This window comes from Brassica napus, chromosome C2, assembly GCF_020379485.1.
Source record: "Brassica napus cultivar Da-Ae chromosome C2, Da-Ae, whole genome shotgun sequence".
NCBI lineage: Eukaryota > Viridiplantae > Streptophyta > Magnoliopsida > Brassicales > Brassicaceae > Brassica > Brassica napus.
The window spans coordinates 20,479,993-20,499,392 of record NC_063445.1 but is presented as its reverse complement, the minus strand read 5'-3'; the positions used below and the strand labels follow the sequence as shown (position 1 = coordinate 20,499,392).

The window sequence follows — 19,400 nt, the reverse complement described above, 5'->3', positions numbered from 1 at the left end:
TTGCACAACTTGTGGTGTCTACGTTTAGATATTCTATTTCTTTTCTCACATTGTATGTGCTTACGCTAAATGACGATGAGCATTTACTACTTTAGGTAAATGATACCATATTTTTAACTTTAAAACCACTAATGAGTGATTTTTATTATTCTAAAAACATGCATTTTTAATATGGATTATTAACAGCCTAATTTGTTCTAGATATTTGGCAAAAAAATTTACTAGATAGCATGCTATTTTAGAGTCGATAAAACCCCTTGCATATTCATGTTTGGTATGGACCACATATCATGTGAAAGATTACACAATCACACGCACAAGATGGTTTTAAATATTTATAACAAAATATGAATTTTTATCCCACTTTTTAAATCTTATTAAAGATATATATCCCACGTCGGAAATTCTAATGAACATTAAAGATTAGGCCAATCCACTAATCACCAATTGATTTTAAGTTGGAAGCTCATAATAAACCCGATTTAACATGGTATCAGAGCCCAGATCCTAAATACCCAAACTCCTAATTAATATTAACCCTTCCGACCGAGTATAAAGGTCGCTCGACCGAGTTTAAATGTCCTAAAGTTCTGAGATTTTTGGCCGATAAGAGCCATTATCTCGAATAGGGGTATTAAGGATATATATCAGGTTTATTATGAGCTTCCAACTTAAAACCAATTGGTGATTAGAAGATTGGCCCTAACCCTTTACATATTACTTAATGTTCCTTAGAATTTCCGATGTGGGATTACTTTATCTCTAATACCCCTTCTCGAGATGATGACTTTTATCGGCTAGAAATCTTAAAATTTTAAGAAAGTTATACTCGGTCGAGCGAGTTAATTACGACCTTTATACCCGGTCGGGAAGGGTCAGATATTAATTAGGGGTTTAACATATTTAGGATTTGGGCTCTGATATCATGTTAGATTCAGGTTTATTATGGGATTCCAACTTAAAACCAATTGGTGATTAGTGGACTGGTTCTAACATTTTATATATTACTTAATGTTTATTAGAATTTCCGATGTGGGATATATATCCCTAATAAATCTAAAAATAAATAAACAAGATGGATTTGTATGTGTAAGAACAATTGTACTTTAAAACATTTTTATCTAGTCATTCATAAAATATGTCGAGTCCATCATCATTGATGTATTTTAAAAGCATATATTCTTGCAAATAAAGGAGATATGTCTTCAAAGATTGGATGTATCAGATATTTATAATTTATAAATGAAATGGCATATATATTTTTCAAAAAACCTATGAGCTTAACTGCTGAAATCTAAAATGAGAATCTGTGTAATGGTTCTTCTAAATAAAGGAGACCACATTGATTCTGTGTTATGCTTTTCCCATCTTTTATTCTTTTGTTCTTTTGTGGGGGTTAACTCCACTACTCCTTTATAATTTTATATCTTTTCCATCCATTTCAAAATAAATTTCACTAATCTTAACATATAAAAGAATTAGTAACTTATTCTATTAATTTATTACAACACCAACGTACACTGCGACAACATATATACGAATAAGTATCAATTATAAGAAAACTAAATATATTAAACAAAAACCATTCGGTATTTAATTGGTGTATATTTTCTTAAGAAGGCATACTTACTAGAGACGCAATAATCAATCAACTTTAACTTGTCTCTGTTTCTATTTCTCTTCCAGCGGTAGAGAATCAAAAGCAACTGAAGACTAGTCTAAAGCTATATAACCGGCACCTCTCGCTCTAGATAATTAAATTAAAGAACTATCTTACATAATTAGTTCATTAAAAAGATAACAATTACAGTGGAAGAATAAATTATCCAAAATTTTGCTAATTTAATTTGTAAGACAAAATATATACATATACTACTGGAAAAGAAAACATAATAAAAAACAGATACAGTAAGTTTTTCCGATTCTGATGGCTGGGACAACTAGGGCTGGGCACGGATACTCGATACTCGGCTCGTACCCGCTACTTGTCCCGTACTTGTCCCGTAAATCAAGTACTTGTAGTGATCAAACCAAGTAACAAGTACCTCAAATGAAAAACTTGCAAGTACAAGCCAAGTACCAAGTCCTTAAAAAAATACAACAACTTGACTCGTTTGTACTTGTTACTTGTTATAAATTTTCATAGTTTCACAATTTTAATCCATTTACATTTTAAAATTAGATGAATCATGTTTCTTTTACTTGTCTTGTTTGTCTTATTTCACTTAAAATTCAAGTTCTCGACATTGTTAAGTCGGATAATAAGTTAATAAATCTTATTATTCGTAAATGTAAGTCATCAAATATCTTTATATCTTTTAATATTTGCCTAATTACTATTTTTTACCTAATATTCGCTACTTGTTTCTAATTTTTTTATTATATATTTAACAGATTTTATTTATTATTTATATTGTAACTGAAATTAAATAAACATATTAGATTCAAGTAAAAGTTTTTAATAATAAAAAAAATTCATTGTATGAGATAATGCTTTATTTTACTTATTTGCAAATAATAAATATTTTAGAAACAAGTATCAAGTAACAAATCGGATTAAGTAACTTGCAAGTACTGATTTTTTCTCGAGTACTTGATATAGTAAGTACTTGTTTTAGACAAGCCAAATTCAAGTCTCAAATACGATTACTTGAACGAACCAAGCCAAGTATCAAGCCTTCAAAAATTAGCAAGTACTTGGCTTGTGCCCACCCCTAGGGAGAACACCAAATCTAATTCCAAGGTTGTCCATTGTATTTTTTTTTTCTTTTTGAAAGAAAGGTTATCCATGGTAATCATCGACAAAACTTTTATTCAGAAATAGCTTTGGTTGGTCATACATTTTAGTGGATTAAGTATAAATTATGCTTAAAATTTTTACAGAAATAATATGCTTAAAATTTTAGTGGTATAAAAGTTACAGAAATAATATGCTTAATTTTTCTTTAAAAAAGTTTCTCTACTTAAAAAATGGGAATGGTCGTGCATAGTGGGGAAGCTACATGGGCAAAGGGCAGGCCCGGTCCAGAGAGGAAGCCACCCAAGCAACCGATTAGAGCATCCAAATTAAGTAGGTATATTTTTGAAATTTTTTTTATTAGTATTTATAATTATTTAGAGTTTTTTAAATAAATATTACTTATTGAGTATTAGTCAGTGAACAAAATCCAAAACTTTCAAAGACTAGTGCAACTAATGCTTTTTTAACTTGTTTAGTTGTTTCTCGTTATCCGTGTTACATAATTATTAATAAAAATTATATACAACACTAATATTTTTACGAATATTATTATTATTATTATTACATAAATATAAATTATGGTTACATATAAACTTTTAAAAAATCATATAAAAATATAAGTGAAATTTAATAAAAATATAAGTAAAATTATATAAAACTTAAGTAAATTATTATTTTTTAAACGTGAGATTTTGTATTAACAATTGATTTTAGCAAATTATGATTGATTATGGTGAAAATGTTGGTGATAATATTTACAAATATTTCTATACAATTAATTCTATAAAATTATTTTTAATAACTATTAATGCAGTTGAATTGGTTAAAATATTAATGTGATATTTTATATTATATATATTTATTTATATATGATTATTAGGTAAGTGTAAAAATATGTTGATAAAAGTTTGCTTAGGGCATATAAAAATGTTGGACCGGTACTGACAAAGAGTGAGACAGTTGCCCACCGTAATTTTTAAAATTTCAATGTATTTTCTTAATTTTTTTAAAGAATGCCCTATGTATATACAAATACTTTGTGAATAAATTTTATGTTCGCTCCGGATCAAAACAACTTCTAGATCTTCTGCCACTGGTTGTGCATTTTAGTGGATTAGTTATAGAATAGTAGAAAAATAGAGTGTAGAAAATGATATGATTCTAAAATTTAAAAAGGAATTTGGTCATTTTCCCAATGGATTGGGCCGAGTCTTAATAAATGGGCTAATGGGGCTAACATCAAGTAATCCATATGAAACGAGCCGAGAATATGGCCTACTTATGGAAGCCACGTGTAAGTCGCCACATTGGACTTTGACCCGGCGCGGCTGCCGGATTAAGGAGAAATTTTATTTAATTCCGACTACAGTTTTTTTTTTTTTTTTAACAAAGATAATAAATAATAAACACAAACGACAAGAAACACACAAAACGCAAAGTTCCAACGAAATCGAAATTCGCATTTGCTCATATGGAGATGTAAAGCTTTTTTTTCCAAGTACAAAGAGAGAGTATTTATCAAATTTCTTAGATCTGAGAGAAGATGCCGGAGACGGGAGACATCGATCGTCAGATCGAGCAGCTGATGGAGTGCAAAGCGTTGTCCGAGGCGGAGGTGAAGACGTTATGCGAGCAAGCGAAGGCGATTCTGGTGGAGGAGTGGAATGTTCAACCGGTTAAGTGTCCGGTTACGGTTTGCGGCGACATCCACGGTCAATTCTACGATCTGATTGAGCTTTTTAAGATCGGTGGCTCTTCTCCTGACACCAATTATCTTTTCATGGGCGATTATGTAGGTCAGTCAGTTAGTCTCTCTATCGATGAAGTAACCTGTGACCGTTGGAGATGATGATGATTACATTCTATGTAACTTGTGAAGCTTCTAGTAGTGTTTGTTTTGATTGTTGTCTGATACGGTAGCATTAGTCAGCTGGGGAGCTTGTCTTTACTCTTATATAGGCTGATGTGTTCTACTTTTATTGGGCCTAAGCCCCCGGGTCAGTCAGCTATATGATGCTAGATACTCTTATATATATTTTTTTTGCAATTTTCCAGAAATGCCAGACCGTAATTAGACCTTTTATAAGGGATTATTGTTTAGACGGGTGCTTAAACCGATTTCTTTTTAAAGCCTAGATCGATTTTTATAACATTATTTCGTTTATGTTTGATTTGCTGATTTTTAAAAAACTATATGTTTGTAAATTTGGCTCCAATAAAAAAAAAATTATATTTGTATGTGGATGTATTTAATCGGTTGAACTATGTTAAATCTCTGTGTTGTTTATTTTATTGTGTGTTTTGTCATCTGTTTCTGCATAACCTTTTAACAATAACATTTCTGTGTAATTTAATATGTTGGAGTAGTATTTGTTTGGATTGTTTGTTTACTAGGATTTGTGTTTTGATGGTTCCTATTTGCTGTGTTAATTTGAAGATCGAGGGTATTACTCCGTGGAGACAGTCTCGCTTTTGGTAGCTCTGAAAGTTCGATACAGAGATAGACTTACAATCCTTAGAGGGAACCACGAAAGCCGGCAAATTACTCAAGTGTAAGTGTTTTGTAATCGAATGCAATAAAGCATTTTCTGTTTCAAATCACTCTTATAGAGCTAGCTTTTAACCTTTTTCAGGTATGGATTCTATGATGAATGCTTGAGGAAATATGGAAACGCTAATGTGTGGAAGCACTTCACTGACCTTTTTGATTACCTTCCTCTTACAGCTCTCATTGAGAGTCAGGTTTACTTCTAATACGCCTTTAATATTTTATCTGCCCTCCACGGTTTTTGACATATCCATTATACTTCTCTGTAGGTTTTCTGTTTACATGGAGGACTTTCACCTTCTTTAGATACACTTGACAATATCAGATCTCTAGATCGAATACAAGAGGTAAGTAACTTCCATACCTACAAAAAGCTGATAATTGCTACTTTATATTACATAACCAAACTAATATGTTGTCTTGTTCTTTAGGTTCCACATGAAGGACCAATGTGTGATCTGTTATGGTCCGATCCAGATGATCGATGCGGTTGGGGAATATCTCCTCGTGGCGCAGGCTACACTTTCGGAACAGACATCGCTACTCAGTTTAACCACACCAATGGGCTCAGTCTGATATCAAGAGCACACCAACTTGTCATGGAAGGTTTTAATTGGTGCCAAGATAAGAACGTTGTCACTGTGTTCAGTGCCCCAAACTATTGCTACCGATGCGGCAACATGGCTGCGATTCTAGAGATAGGCGAGAACATGGACCAGAACTTCCTTCAGTTCGATCCAGCTCCACGTCAAGTCGAACCTGAGACTACACGTAAGACTCCAGATTACTTTTTGTAAGTACGAAAAAGAAAACATTTGCTTCTGTTCTTAACCTTTCTCTGTAATTTCATTTTCTGTTCGTTAAAACTGATATGAGCGTTCAAAGATTCTGGTCCAAGTCACTGAAACCGCTCTATTACCAAACAACATTGAAGAAGCCTAAGTAGAATATAGACTATGAATGAAACAACTGTTGTGGGAGGTACATATGGTAACCTGAACAAGCTTTTGAGTATCTGAGATCTAAACAAACAAACAAAAAACCTCAGATCAAAACAAGATGAATCCAGAGATTCAAGAGCTTTTCAATTCGATGTGGATCCAATCTTGTGCATACATCACGGCCTGCACAGTTTCGGTCTCAGAGAGCACCAGTTTTCTCCAGTTTGGGGATATTGGTTACGCTTTTATTCATCCCATGAGTCTAATTCTGCTGCACATTGTTGCAAGTTTTGTAAGGATATTGTGACATGTTTTGACATGTGGGTTACCTTTCTCTGGTCACAATAACAAGTTTTGAACTTTGAAACTAGCCTTAGAAGTACTAGTTTCTGAGCCTTGTTGTAAACAGTTAAATGTAGGTGTCGGTAACAAGTTCTGTGAGTTACAAGACAATGCATCTGTTTTAACCTAGATCATAGTGGTGGTGGTATCCCAAGGACTGGACGTACATTATCTTTTTTTTTGTTGGATACGCATGTAAGCTAAATCAAGTAGTGGTCGGACGAGCCAATTTATGAGGAGCACTTTCGTTTGGTCGGGTCTGATCTATATGAGAAAAATATAGTCTCTACTCCTTACTTCTTTTGCTAACGTGTCCGCCCGACCATTCCTACTCCGAAGAATATGAGAAAGGTTCACATCTTTGAAGTCCTCCTGTAATCTCTAGAATACCTCGATCTCTGTCGCGAATGTTGGATGATATTAGGAGTTTTCAAGGCTCCTAAGACAAATGTTGTAGTATAAATGATTGTCGAACCAATTCTAAGGGATTTCAAGCACTGAGAATGCAAGTACGTACTTAATCTAAGTGCAACCGATGATTTTAAGGGTTTTCTAAACTAATGATTATTACTAATGCAATTTCAGAATAATAAAAACGGTAAATGAGTTCACTTTCTTAACTAAGGAAAATGAGAACTCATGGGCATAGGAATTAGACTTTGGGTGATCAAGTTTCGAACTAAGGATGACAAACGAACAATCAAACTATCAACCTTAAGCTTAGACACGATCCTAAACAAACTCTATGTCTAGATGAATGTTCATTTACTAACACATTTCAAACAACAAATGTCTTTGGTTGAATAATATGGAAGCAATCATTACTAACAGGTCTAAGGCTATCTTAGCACTTCTAACAACAAATGTCTTTGGCAAAATATGCTAAAAGCTTAGAAGAGTTGTTTCAGGCATTTCATCGAACACCTTTTGGGTGGGAAATGCCTAAAGATCAACTTTTGAGAAGCTAACTCAGAAGATGCATTATGATTACTCTACTAGCAAGGTTTTGGAATGATCTACTCTAAACCATCATAGCTCTAACCTAATCACCCTTAATCTTCCTAACCCATGAATTCAAAAAGTGATTACTCACTACTCTTCATGATTCCTCTTAAACTCATTTTGGATTTCAGATTAATCATACAGAGGGATACAACAACGAATTGGAAAACACAGAATTGCAATAACTAGATGAACAAAGATGATTCAAGAGATGAACTTTCCAAAGGTTTTTCTTAGAACAAAAGATAATCTGTCTGGTGGCTGCTAAAGGTACTTAAAACATAGGTTTTCAAAAGTAAAAACATGCATAATGAAATGACCAAAAGGCCCTTAGAAAACATGAATTCGGCCAAACAAATAGACGCGGAGCAACCTCGGCACGCCGCTCCGACAAGTCGCTCCGGGTTTCGGGAGCGACCTCAGTGGGTCGCTCTGAGAGGTCGCTCCAGCTCCATTGTGTTGTCGTCACGCGATAGACATGCGAGCGACCTCGGGGTGTCACTCTGGCCAAGTCGCTCTGGGTCGGGAGCGACCTGGAGTGGTCGCTCTGAATGGTCGCTCCGGGTCAGTTCTCGGCTTCCACCGGGATTAGACGGCGAGCGACTTCTCGGGGTCGCTCCAGCGAGGTCGCTCTGAGAGGTAGTTTGGAGCGACCTCATGGCGTCGCTCCGTGATGTCGCTCCCATGCTCTGATCGTCCAATGATCACATAGAACACTTCTTTTGAGCTCAAAATGCACCCAAATGCCTCCAAGAACTCCATGTGGTACTCCAACACCTGATAAAGACTCATGTATGCAAAATGCAACCTAAACGTGGCTAAATCCTAGTCTATATGATCAAAATGCACATGGATGAATGGATAAGACAATGGAAATATGCAAGACATCAATTCCCCCAAACTTGTTCTTTTACTTGTCCACAAGTGAACTTTCTAGAACTCATAGGGAGAGAGGTTTGAAAGTGGGAACTCATAGCCAAAAGAAACACAACTAGCACTCGATTCAACATCTAATCCTTAATGAGCACACTCTCTTATTACACTCTAGCTTCTCCAGGCCTATCTCAACTCCTTTTGCCTTTATACTCATCATCAAGCATCCACACATTCAAATCAACCAACTCTCACATTCATTAAGCATAAAACATCAAGTGAATTCTTGCAAATGGTCAATTGGTCCAAATCATTTGGTTGAGTAAGGGAAGGCTTTTATTCAAGTGGGTCAAGAGGTTCAAAATCCATGATCTTTTAAAGTGGTTTACTCTCAAAACGAGTAGCCTTGACATTGCACATAATATATCTAAGAAAGGGACCAACTCATGCATACAATGCTCAATCTCCATTGTTCTACCCTTTTCCCAAACATACAAGTTACACAATCACTTCATAATGTCAAACTCAACTCCCATCTCTCACCAAAAGATCCCAAGAACACTTTGCACATAAAACTCTTTTTCTTTGAAATCTATCAAAGATTTTCTCAACTTCTAAACAAATCTTAGCTCTAAACAACTTTGCTAGCCCCCTTTTCTTTCTTTTTTTTTTTTTTTTTTTTTTTTTTTTTTTTTTTTTTTTTTTTTTTTTTTTTTTTGGGGGCCAAGACTTTTCACAAATTGAGCTAGAAGTTTCTCTACTTATCCCATAAAGACTAGTCAATTAAACACAAGAGTTCACTTTTTTCCTTCAACTTTCTCATACTCCCAAATCAAACTTTACAACACTCACCCCCATCCTATGGCTAGACAATAATGTGCCTAATCTAGCAAGAATGAAGATCAAGCATTGTCGTTCCCGATACTCTCAACATTATGTGCATGTAAGACTTTCCGAAAAAGGCCTCACTCATCAATCAATGAAGGCTTAAACGGAGGAAGGGATTTTGGGGAGAGGTCTACCACTAGAGGTTGTCAAAAAGATTGGCATAAAGGATGTGACAACTCAAGTGTGTATATCCATGATTCAGTACACAAGGGACCATGAGCAAGATGCATTAAGTTCGTTCAGTTCAAATAAGGTTGTAGTTGGCTTCAAAGACTGAGTTTCAGCAATCAACAAGTTTCAGGAAGAGTTTTCAAGGCTCGAAGCATACAAGTCTTTTTGAGAGGTGCATAAGCTACTCAGGTGCAAAGTAGTGTTCTTTACAAGGCATTTAAAATCATTGCTCCCAATGCAAGTGAATGCAACCTATATGCTCTAGACTCTCCTAGAAATGCAAATGATGCAAACTAAATGATTTTTTTTTATATGCAAATAGGTATGCAATGCATGACTCAATGAAACAACATCAAAGCAAACATGATCAAATACTTGGTACCTCCCCCAAACTTAAATGACACAGTCTCTGTGTTGTCAAGGAGAGAGAGATACCCAAAAAGAGAAAACTAATATGCAAAAACGAAATGGTATATACAAGGGAAAGTAGAGAAGTACCTTCAAGGATAGTAAGTGGGGGCAGATGCCCCAGCATCGTCGTCGTCCGGTGGGAACGTGGTGTAGTAACCTCCATGTCCTGAGCTGTAGTCTCCATACCATTGTTGGCTCTGAACCTCTTCAATCTCAGCTTCACTTTCTGAAGAGGCTAGGGATGGAGACTTGTTTCCAGAGGCGGAAGGCTGAGTGGGTGGGTTCCTCCATTGTCGCTGGAGCTGTCTATCAGTGAGTGGGAAACCAAGATCAGTGGGCTGAGGTGGGGGCTGGGGGACTGATGTGTTCGTGAAGGCGAAGTCCGCTGAGCTACATCCAGCTATTCCTCCTCTGGTCAAGACATCGGCCACTTTCTTCATGAACTTGGCTGAAGTCTTTGCTTGCTTCTTCACCGTCTTGCTCAGCGCCTTGCACTTGTCCTTCAGCTTTTCGATTGTTCTGTCTTGTGCCTTGTTCCATCGCTGAAGTCGGCCAATGTGGTCATGAGCGTCACGAAGCGCACCAGGGGGAAGGACTCCATCATGTGGCTTGAAGTAGTAGCGTGGAGGTCCATAGATGGGTACAGATTCTTCCCTAGGAGGTTCCGTGAAGTCGTGTCTCGTCGGAACACTCCTTTTCCTTGGTGCAGCAATGGGACCGAGAGACCCGTGTTCTCCAAGAAAGTCTTCTTGGGATAAGTTGAAGCTGATAGCTCCAGGTCTCTCTAAGCTCGTCAGTCTCTGGTTTGGAAGAACCACTTCGACCGGTTTGCCCTGCAAGTAGTAGTGGTAGACGTAGTCCTTCCCATACATCCCACTGAAATAGGTGGCAATCCTCAAGTAAGTGCCATCGATGAACTTAGGCCCTGCTGCGTCCTTTCCCAAGGGAACATTCAGAAATTGGAGCAGTGGCGTGATCATCCCGCCTATCCCAACCTTTGGTTGCGAATCAGTTGTGTACCATGCCCAGTCTCTGTAGTGCTCGAGACGATTCACGAAGAAGCTGACCATCCCGAAGAAAGCATAGATGTCGTTGCTTGGAAGGGGCAACGTTCCAGGTGGGGCGTAGGGGCGGATAGCCGGGCAGAGCAGTCGCATGTCTTCCTCCCGTGGGTAGAATGCATGGACGAGCATCCTATGGAGGTAGCGTACAGACGGGTGCCGGATATGTGAGTTCTTGTCAACCCCGGTAGAGTGCTTGTTTCCAGTGATTAACTTCCAAAGCTGAGTGGGGAGGTTTTCACACTTGGGAAGGGAGTAGTCTGCCAAGTCTTGGAAACCCATGACTCTCCCAATTTCTTTGAAGTTCATGTTGTACTCTCTCCCATTGACCTTGAACTTTATTTTGCCCCATCCTTGCCTCACGTGCGGATCGTCATGGTAAGTGACCTCAAGGGAAGACAAGAACTGACAGAAGACATCCCGGTAGGCGGGGTAGGCCATGTGAGGAGTTTGGGCATCTTCAGGTGCCCCAGCATTGCCTCAATATCAGAATCGAGACCCACCTCCTTCAGCAAATCAAGGTCAGCGAATCTGGTCGGAGTCCAAGTTACCCCATTCAGCAAATGGTGATACAGCTCTTCCTCAGATGGAGTTTTCGCCCTGTCTCTATCCTCAGCAACCTCTTTCCCCTTGGACATCTTGGCCCTCTTTGTAGGAGCCTGCTCATCTGCACTTTCATCGCCACTCTCCTCATCTGTGGCAACTGCTATACTCTTTCCTGCCCTCTTCTCTTGCTCCTTTGCCTTCTTTGCAGCCACGGTTTTCTGTCGAGAAGTCCTTTGTGTCCCAGAACCAGCTCGTTCCGAGGCTAAAGCCTTTCCTCTCAACGAAGACTCTTGACTTTCAGGTTCTTGTCTCTCAGCATCCGACTTTCCCTTAGTTTTCTAACCATTGTACCTGAGAAATACAAAACTTGGAAAGGGATAAGTCGATTGACTTTGCAAATGTAAACTTCAAGAAGCAACGTAAAGAATCACAATTCTCAATCTTTTCATCATGTGAAAATTACAAGACAAGTAAAATTCAATAATCAAAGTAATTCTAGAATGAGAGGGTTCTCTAATCAAACCTTTCAACACCTTAACATACTAACTCACCCACTAACACACTCAATTAGGATCAATTTCGAAAAGCCCCAAATCCATGAACCCTAATTTTGCCAAAGTTCAAATTAAGCTCAATTCCACCATCAATTCAACAACCCAACTTGATATATAAGCTTTTCCTAGTCTATTTTACCACAATCAAGCAAGAAAATGACCAAATTTCGATTTTCAAATTCTAGGGTTCATGGACCTACGAATTTGAATTTAAAAACACAATACCTTGCTTTGGATGGAAGGAAATGGGGAATGGGTGGTGAGGAATAGACTGTTGGGCGAAAGCTTAGATTTAGAAACAAGAACTAGGAGATTTGGGTGAGAATTGAGAAAGTTAGGAGATTTTTGGTGTGAGTTTGTTTAAGAGAGCATGAGTGTTTGTGAGAGGAAAGGAGAGTGAAAGAGATGAAGGTCGTGGGTATGGGTAGGTCTAGGGTCGTCCGGTTAGGTTTAGGGCTGGTTAACTCGAATTAAACCGGACAAAATCGAAGAGGGACTTACCTGGACCGGCTCGGGAGCGACCTGGAGTGGTCGCTCTGATAGGTCGCTCCGGGTCGCAGAAAATGCGAGCGACCTCACGTGGTTGCTGCGTCACGTCGCTCTGATCGACAAAAAACGCGAGCGACCTCACGTGGTCGCAGCGAGACGTCGCTCCGAGAGCGATTCTCGAGCCCCGGAGACAGAAAACGCGAGCGACTTAGCCGAGTCGCTCTGATCACGTCGCTCCTAGCGACAGAAAATGCGAGCGACTTGGACCAGTCGCTCTGATCACGTCGCTCCCAGCGACAGAAAACGTGAGCGACCTCGCGTGGTCGCTGCGAGACGTCGCTCCGAGAGCGATTCTCGAGCTCCGGACACCGAAAATGCGAGCGACTTGGACCAGTCGCTCTGATCACGTCGCTCCCAGCTGGAGCGACCTCGTGGCGTCGCTGCGGAACCTCACTCCCACGCTCGATTCTTTGCCTTGACCGGATCGATGAACCACCTGAACACTACTTCAACACTTTCCCCTCTTTTTTTTTTTTATGAAATATGATGAAAATGAAAATACCAATGCAATATGTACAAGGATACGCATGGACTTCCTCCCAAGTGAGCTTGTTTTAAGTCTCTAGCTTGACTTTGCCTCCTTTTGGATTAGGCTGGGGTAGGATCAGACAGTGGAGTTGAAACTCCATCTTCCTCAGGTGCATCAGCCATGTAGAGCTTAACCCTTTGCCCATTGACTGTGAAGTCTCTTCCATCAGTACTCCACAAAACTATTGCTCCATATGGCTTAACCTCTTTGACCTTGAAAGGGCCGGACCACCTTGACTTAAGCTTTCCTGGAAACAACTTCAGTCTTGAGTTGTAGAGAAGAACTTGATCTCCTTCTTTAAACTCTCTCTTTAGGATATTCTTGTCATGGAAAGATTTAGTCTTCTCCTTGTAGATCCTTGAGTTTTCGAAGGCATCCATTCTTATCTCATCAAGCTCATGTAGCTGAAAAAGCCTTTTCTCCTTGGCACTCTTGATGTCAAAGTTCAGCAACTTTACTGCCCAAAGTGCCTTGTACTCAAGCTCCACTGGTAGATGGCAAGCTTTCCCGTACAATAGGTTGAAAGGTGTGGTCCCCAGAGGTGTCTTGTAAGCTGTCCTGTAAGCCCAAAGCGCATCATCAAGCTTAACTGACCAATCCTTCCTTGTAATCCCCACAATCTTCTCCAGAATGGACTTGATCTCTCTGTTAGAAATCTCAACTTGACCACTTGTTTGAGGATGGTAAGGAGTTGCAACCTTGTGCTTAACACCGTTCTTCCTGAGAAGTCCCTCAAGCAGTTTGTTGATGAAATGAGACCCTCCATCACTGATTACAACTCTTGGAACTCCGAACCTTGGAAAGATGGTGCTCTTGAACATCTTGATTACCACTCTTGCATCATTGGTGGGACTTGCAATAGCTTCCACCCATTTTGAGACATAATCAACAGCTACCAGGATGTACTTGTTGCCATGTGATGATGGAAATGGCCCCATGAAGTCAATACCCCACACATCAAACACTTCAACTTCAAGGATTGGATTCTGAGGCATCTCATTCCTCTTGGTGATGTTTCCCCTCCTTTGGCATGAATCACACCTTGAAACAAAGTCTTGTGTGTCCTTGAACATGTGTGGCCACCAGAATCCAGCTTGTAACACCTTAGCAACAGTCTTGAAGGTAGCAAAGTGGCCTCCATAAGATGATCCATGACACTGTGTAAGGATCCCATCAATCTCCTCATTAGCAACCACTCTCCTATAAAGTTGATCTTTGCAGAGAATGTAGAGGTAGGGCTCATCCCAGTAGTATCTCTTCACATCCTTGTAGAACTTCTTCTTGGCATAACCCACAAGATTCAAAGGCTCTTTTCCTGTGGCTAGGTAATTCACCAAATCAGCATACCAAGGTTCTTTCTCTTCTGTTGCCTTGACTTCTTCAAGCTTCCTTCCAGTCTCACAAACTGCTATCACTGCTCCAATAGCCATGATCTGTTCCTCAGGGAGTCCTTCATCAATGGGAATGCCACACTCCACTCTCAGCCTGGACAAGTGATCAGCTACACCATTCTCAACTCCTGGCTTGTCCTTGATCTCTAAATCAAACTCTTGCAGCAAAAGAATCCATCTCAAGAGCCTGGGCTTTGCATCCTTCTTCGCCAAAAGGTGTCTCAACGCAGCATGATCTGTGTAGACAATGACTTTAGATCCCACCAAGTAGCTTCTGAACTTCTCAAAGGCAAAGACAATGGCTAGCATCTCCTTCTCTGTTGTGGCATATCTCATCTGAGCATCATTCAGGGTTTGGCTCGCGTAGTAGATCACATGGGTCTTGCCATCTTTCTTCTGCCCCAAAACAGCTCCCACAGCATAATCACTAGCATCACACATGATCTCAAAGGGGAGATCCCAATTAGGTGGCTGGACAATTGGAGCACTGATGAGTTCACCTTTCAGCTTCTTGAAGGCTTCTAGACACTCCACATCAAAGCTGAAGGTGGCTTCTTTGCACAGCAGCCTGGTCAATGGTCTAGTGATCATGGAGAAGTCCTTTATGAATCTCCTGTAAAACCCAGCATGACCAAGAAAACTTCGGATGTCTTTCACTGTCTTTGGTGGGGGCAAACCAACCATAACATCGATTTTGGCCTTATCCACCTCAATCCCCTTCTCTGAAATCTTGTGCCCCAGCACAATCCCTTCTTTGACCATGAAGTGACACTTCTCCCAGTTCAGCACAAGGTTGGTGTCTTCACATCTCTGTAGGACCCTGCACAAATTTGACAAACAAGCAGAAAACGAAGATCCATAGACAGAGAAATCATCCATGAACACCTCCACAACATCTTCAATCAGATCAGAAAAGATGGACATCATGCACCTCTGAAAGGTGGCTGGAGCATTACATAGACCAAATGGCATTCTTTGATATGCGAAGGTACCATAAGGACATGTGAATGTTGTTTTCTCCTGATCATTGGGATGTATGGGGATCTGGAAGAATCCTGAATATCCATCAAGAAAACAATAGAATGGATGATTTGCAAGTCTCTCAAGCATCTGATCAATAAATGGAAGTGGAAAATGATCCTTTCTAGATGCAGAGTTCAGTTTGCGGTAATCAATACACATTCTATGCCCAGTGACTATTCTTGTTGGTATCAATTCATCCTTGTCATTTTTAATCACAGTTATACCACTCTTTTTTGGCACAACATGCACATGAGATACCCATTTAGAATCTGAGATAGGGTAGACAACACCAGCATCTAAGAGTTTAAGAATCTCTTTCTTTACAACATCCTTCAGGTTAGAATTTAACCTTCTTTGTGAATCCAACATATCCCATAGGCAGCACTCCCCAGGTTCTGAATCACTTCAGCTGGCCTCTCTATCGTCAAAGCATGCCGTAGAGGGTCTTCTATTGACAATTCTTCAAGGAGCTCATCAGCAAGGGCATCCATCTCTTCAATGTAAAAAACTTGCCCTTGAACTGTTGGTTTCTTCATTACCTCTTTGATGTCAAAGTGAAGAACATGCCCTTTACCCAAGTGGAGATCAATCTTGCCCTCTTTCACATTAACAATTGCTCCTGTTGTAGCTAAGAAATGCCTTCCAAGGATTAAAGGATCTGCAGCTTCCTCACCCATCTTAAGCACCACAAAGTCTGTAGGGATCTCATATTTTCCAACCATAACGGGGAGGTCCTCCAAGATACCCACCGGGTACTTCACTGAACGATCAGCCAATACCAGAGACAGTCTACACTTCTTGTACTGAGTGAAACCAAGCTTCTTAGCAACAGATAAAGGCATCAAGCTGACACTAGCTCCCAAATCGCAGAGACATCTATCAAATACCATAGGTCCAAGAGCACAAGGTAATGTGAAGCATCCTGGATCTTCTAGCTTCTTTGGAACAACAAGCCTCTGGATGATGGCACTGCACTCATGAGTGAGAATCATCATGCCCTCCATCTCCTTCTTCTTTGCAGCTACAACATCTTTCAGGAACTTGCTATATTGAGGAATTAGCATGAAAGCATCAATGATGGGCATTGTGACTTGAACTTCACTCATTTGCTTCTCAAATAGAGCTTTGTACTTCTCTAGCAGCTGCCTCTTGAATCTACCAGGGAATGGTAGTTTGGGTTCATAGGGAGGAGGAACAAAAGAATTTCACTTGCTGGAGCAACAACTTCACCATCTTTCACTGTTTTCTTCTCTTCCCCAACCTTTCCTATACCTTTCGCTTCCACAATCTTCTCCAAGATTTCATCATTGGTTTTCTCATCAACAATCACCACTTCATCATCTATGTTGATGGCAACCCCCTCACCTTGTTTCTCAGCATCCTTGGTGAGAGCTTTCTGAGGTAACTCCTTACCACTCCTGAGGGTGATAGCTTTCATGGTCTCCTTGGGGTTTTGCTCAGATTTTCCAGGTAAAGAACCTTGTTGGCGATTTTGTTGAGTGTTCATGGCAGCAAACTGGTTCTCCAAGGTTCTGAACTTGTTGTTGAGCTCATTGTAGCTTCCATCAATCTTTGCGTGAAGGTTTTTCAACTCATAGCCAACATGCTTCTCACTTCTTGTCTGAGACTCCAAGATTTGTTTTAGTAGGGCATCAGTGCTGCTGACTGGAGGAGTAGAGGTAGAAGTAGTAGGTTGTTGTTGGGCAGGTTGTTGTCCTTTGTTGTTGAAACCGGGAGGAGGGTTTTGTTGAGGCTGATAGCTGCCTTGCTGGTTGTTCCGAGGCTGATAACCACTCTGTTGGTTGTTGGGGTAAGATCTCTGTTGGTAGTTGTTGTACTGAAAGTTTGGCTCTTTCTTGTACCAGCTACCATTGTTGTTGATGAAGCACAACTCTTCTTGCCCTTCCAAACCATCAACTTCCTGAACAGCAGGTGTGGCTTCTTTGTTTGGGTTACCAACAAAGTGCAGCTGCTCCTGGGTGGCCTTATCAGCAATGAGAATATCAATCTTATCCTGGACGGCCTTTAACTTCCTCCTCGTCTTCTTGTCATATGTTCGACTGCCTCTGTCGTGGTCTCCACTGTAGACTGCATCACTCTTTACCATGTTGTCAACCAGCTCTTCTGCATCTTCCTCAGTTCTCCCCAAGAAGAACCCATTGCTAGCTGTATCCAGTCTGGCCCTGTACTTAGGAAGAGCACCACGGTAGAATGTGCTCAGCAAGCTTTCCTTAGAGAAACCATGGTGTGGGCATTGAGCTTGGTAGCCCTTGAATGTCTCCCAGACTTCAATGAAGCGTTCCAAGCCTTTCTGTTGAAAACTGGAGATCTCATTTCTCAGCTTAGCAGTTCTTGAAGTAGAGAAGAACTTCTCCAAGAAAGCTTTCTTGCAGTCATCCCAAGTGGTGATTGAGTCACTTGGTAGAGACTTCTCCCACTGTCGTGCCTTATCCCCCAGAGAGAAAGGGAATAACTTCAGCTTTAAGGCATCCTCAGACACACCATTGGTTTTTGACAACCCACAGTAGCTGACGAACCTGTCCAAGTGATCAAAAGGGTCCTCTAGAGCCAAGCCATGATACTTGTTGTTCTCGATCACGTTGAGAAGTCCTGATTTGATCTCAAAGTTGTTGGCTGCTACAGCTGGTGCTCGGATTCCCAATCTATGACCATGAATGTTGGGGCGGTCATAAGTGCCAATGGGTCGAGCCGCTCGCTGTTGGTTTTGTGGAACGTTGTTGGCATCAATTTGAGGTATGTCTCCCATATAAGTATTCAATCTCTGCAAGTGAGACTGTTGCTCTTCTTCTCTTCTCTTTCTAGCACACTCTCTCTCTAAAGCTCTGATGTCTGCGGCTCTTGGAACTAGGTTTGATGGACCCCTGCTCTTCAAGTTCATACACCTGTAAATTAAAGGGAGGTGAAGAAGGAGAATCAGTAACTAAAGAAAATAAAAATGACTTAGTCTCAAGCAAATGACTAAATCAAATGTTCAAATCTACTTAGCATTTGGCAACGGCGCCAATTTGATATTAGGAGTTTTCAAGGCTCCTAAGAAAAATGTTGTAGTATAAATGATTGTCGAACCAATTCTAAGGGATTTCAAGCACTTAGAATGCAAGTACTTACTTAATCTAAGTGCAACCGATGATTTTAAGGGTTTTCTAAACTAATGATTATTACTAATGCAATTTCAGAATAATAAAAACGGTAAATGAGTTGAGTTTCTTAACTAAGGAAAATGAGAACTCATGGGCATAAGAATTAGACTTTGGGTGATCAAGTTTCGAACTAAGGATGGCAAACGAACAATCAAACTATCAACCTTAAGCTTAGACACGATCCTAAACAAGCTCTATTTCTAGATGAATGTTCATTTACTAACACATTTCAAACAACAAATGTCTTTGGTTGAATAATATGGAAGCAATCATTACTAACAGGTCTAAGGCTATCTTAGCACTTCTAACAACAAATGTCTTTGGCAAAATATGCTAAAAGCTTAGAAGAGTTGTTTCAGACATTTCATCGAACACCTTTTGGGTGGGAAATGCCTAAAGATCAACTTTTGAGAAGCTAACTCAGAAGATGCATTATGATTACTCTACTAGCAATGTTTTGGAATGATCTACCCTAAACCATCCTAGCTCTAACCTAATCACCCTTAATCTTCCTAACCCATGAATTCAAAAGGTGATTACTCACTACTCTTCATGATTCCTCTTAAACCCATTTTGGATTTCAGATTAATCATACAGAGGGATACAACAACGAACTAGAAAACACGGAATTGCAATAACTAGATGAACAAAGATGATTCAAGAGATGAAC

General features: G+C 39.7%; 1 protein-coding gene and 1 non-coding gene across 2 annotated transcripts; both read left to right on the top strand.

The window, feature by feature from the left end:
- Window positions 1-4,159: 4,159 nt before the first annotated feature.
- LOC106360403 (serine/threonine-protein phosphatase PP2A-5 catalytic subunit) lies at window positions 4,160-6,189 on the top strand. Its single transcript, XM_013799991.3, has 5 exons — window positions 4,160-4,536; window positions 5,178-5,292; window positions 5,374-5,482; window positions 5,558-5,635; window positions 5,720-6,189. Exons 1-5 carry the CDS (start codon window positions 4,284-4,286, stop codon window positions 6,083-6,085), a joined length of 921 nt encoding a protein of 306 aa, XP_013655445.1. The 5' UTR covers window positions 4,160-4,283; the 3' UTR covers window positions 6,086-6,189.
- Window positions 6,190-17,806: 11,617 nt separating this feature from the next.
- On the top strand, window positions 17,807-17,913 carry LOC125582665. Its single transcript, XR_007320121.1, has one exon. It is a non-coding gene; the product is annotated as a small nucleolar RNA R71 (small nucleolar RNA).
- The last annotated feature ends 1,487 nt before the right edge of the window (window positions 17,914-19,400 follow it).

Bases quoted from the DNA above. Each gene is read 5' to 3' on its own strand.
- LOC106360403 (XM_013799991.3), top strand. From the start codon at position 4,284: ATGCCGGAGACGGGAGACATCGATCGTCAGATCGAGCAGCTGATGGAG. The intron at 4,537-5,177 runs GTCAGTCAGTTA...GTTAATTTGAAG, and splicing joins TTTCATGGGCGATTATGTAG to ATCGAGGGTATTACTCCGTG. The intron at 5,293-5,373 runs GTAAGTGTTTTG...AACCTTTTTCAG, and splicing joins AGCCGGCAAATTACTCAAGT to GTATGGATTCTATGATGAAT.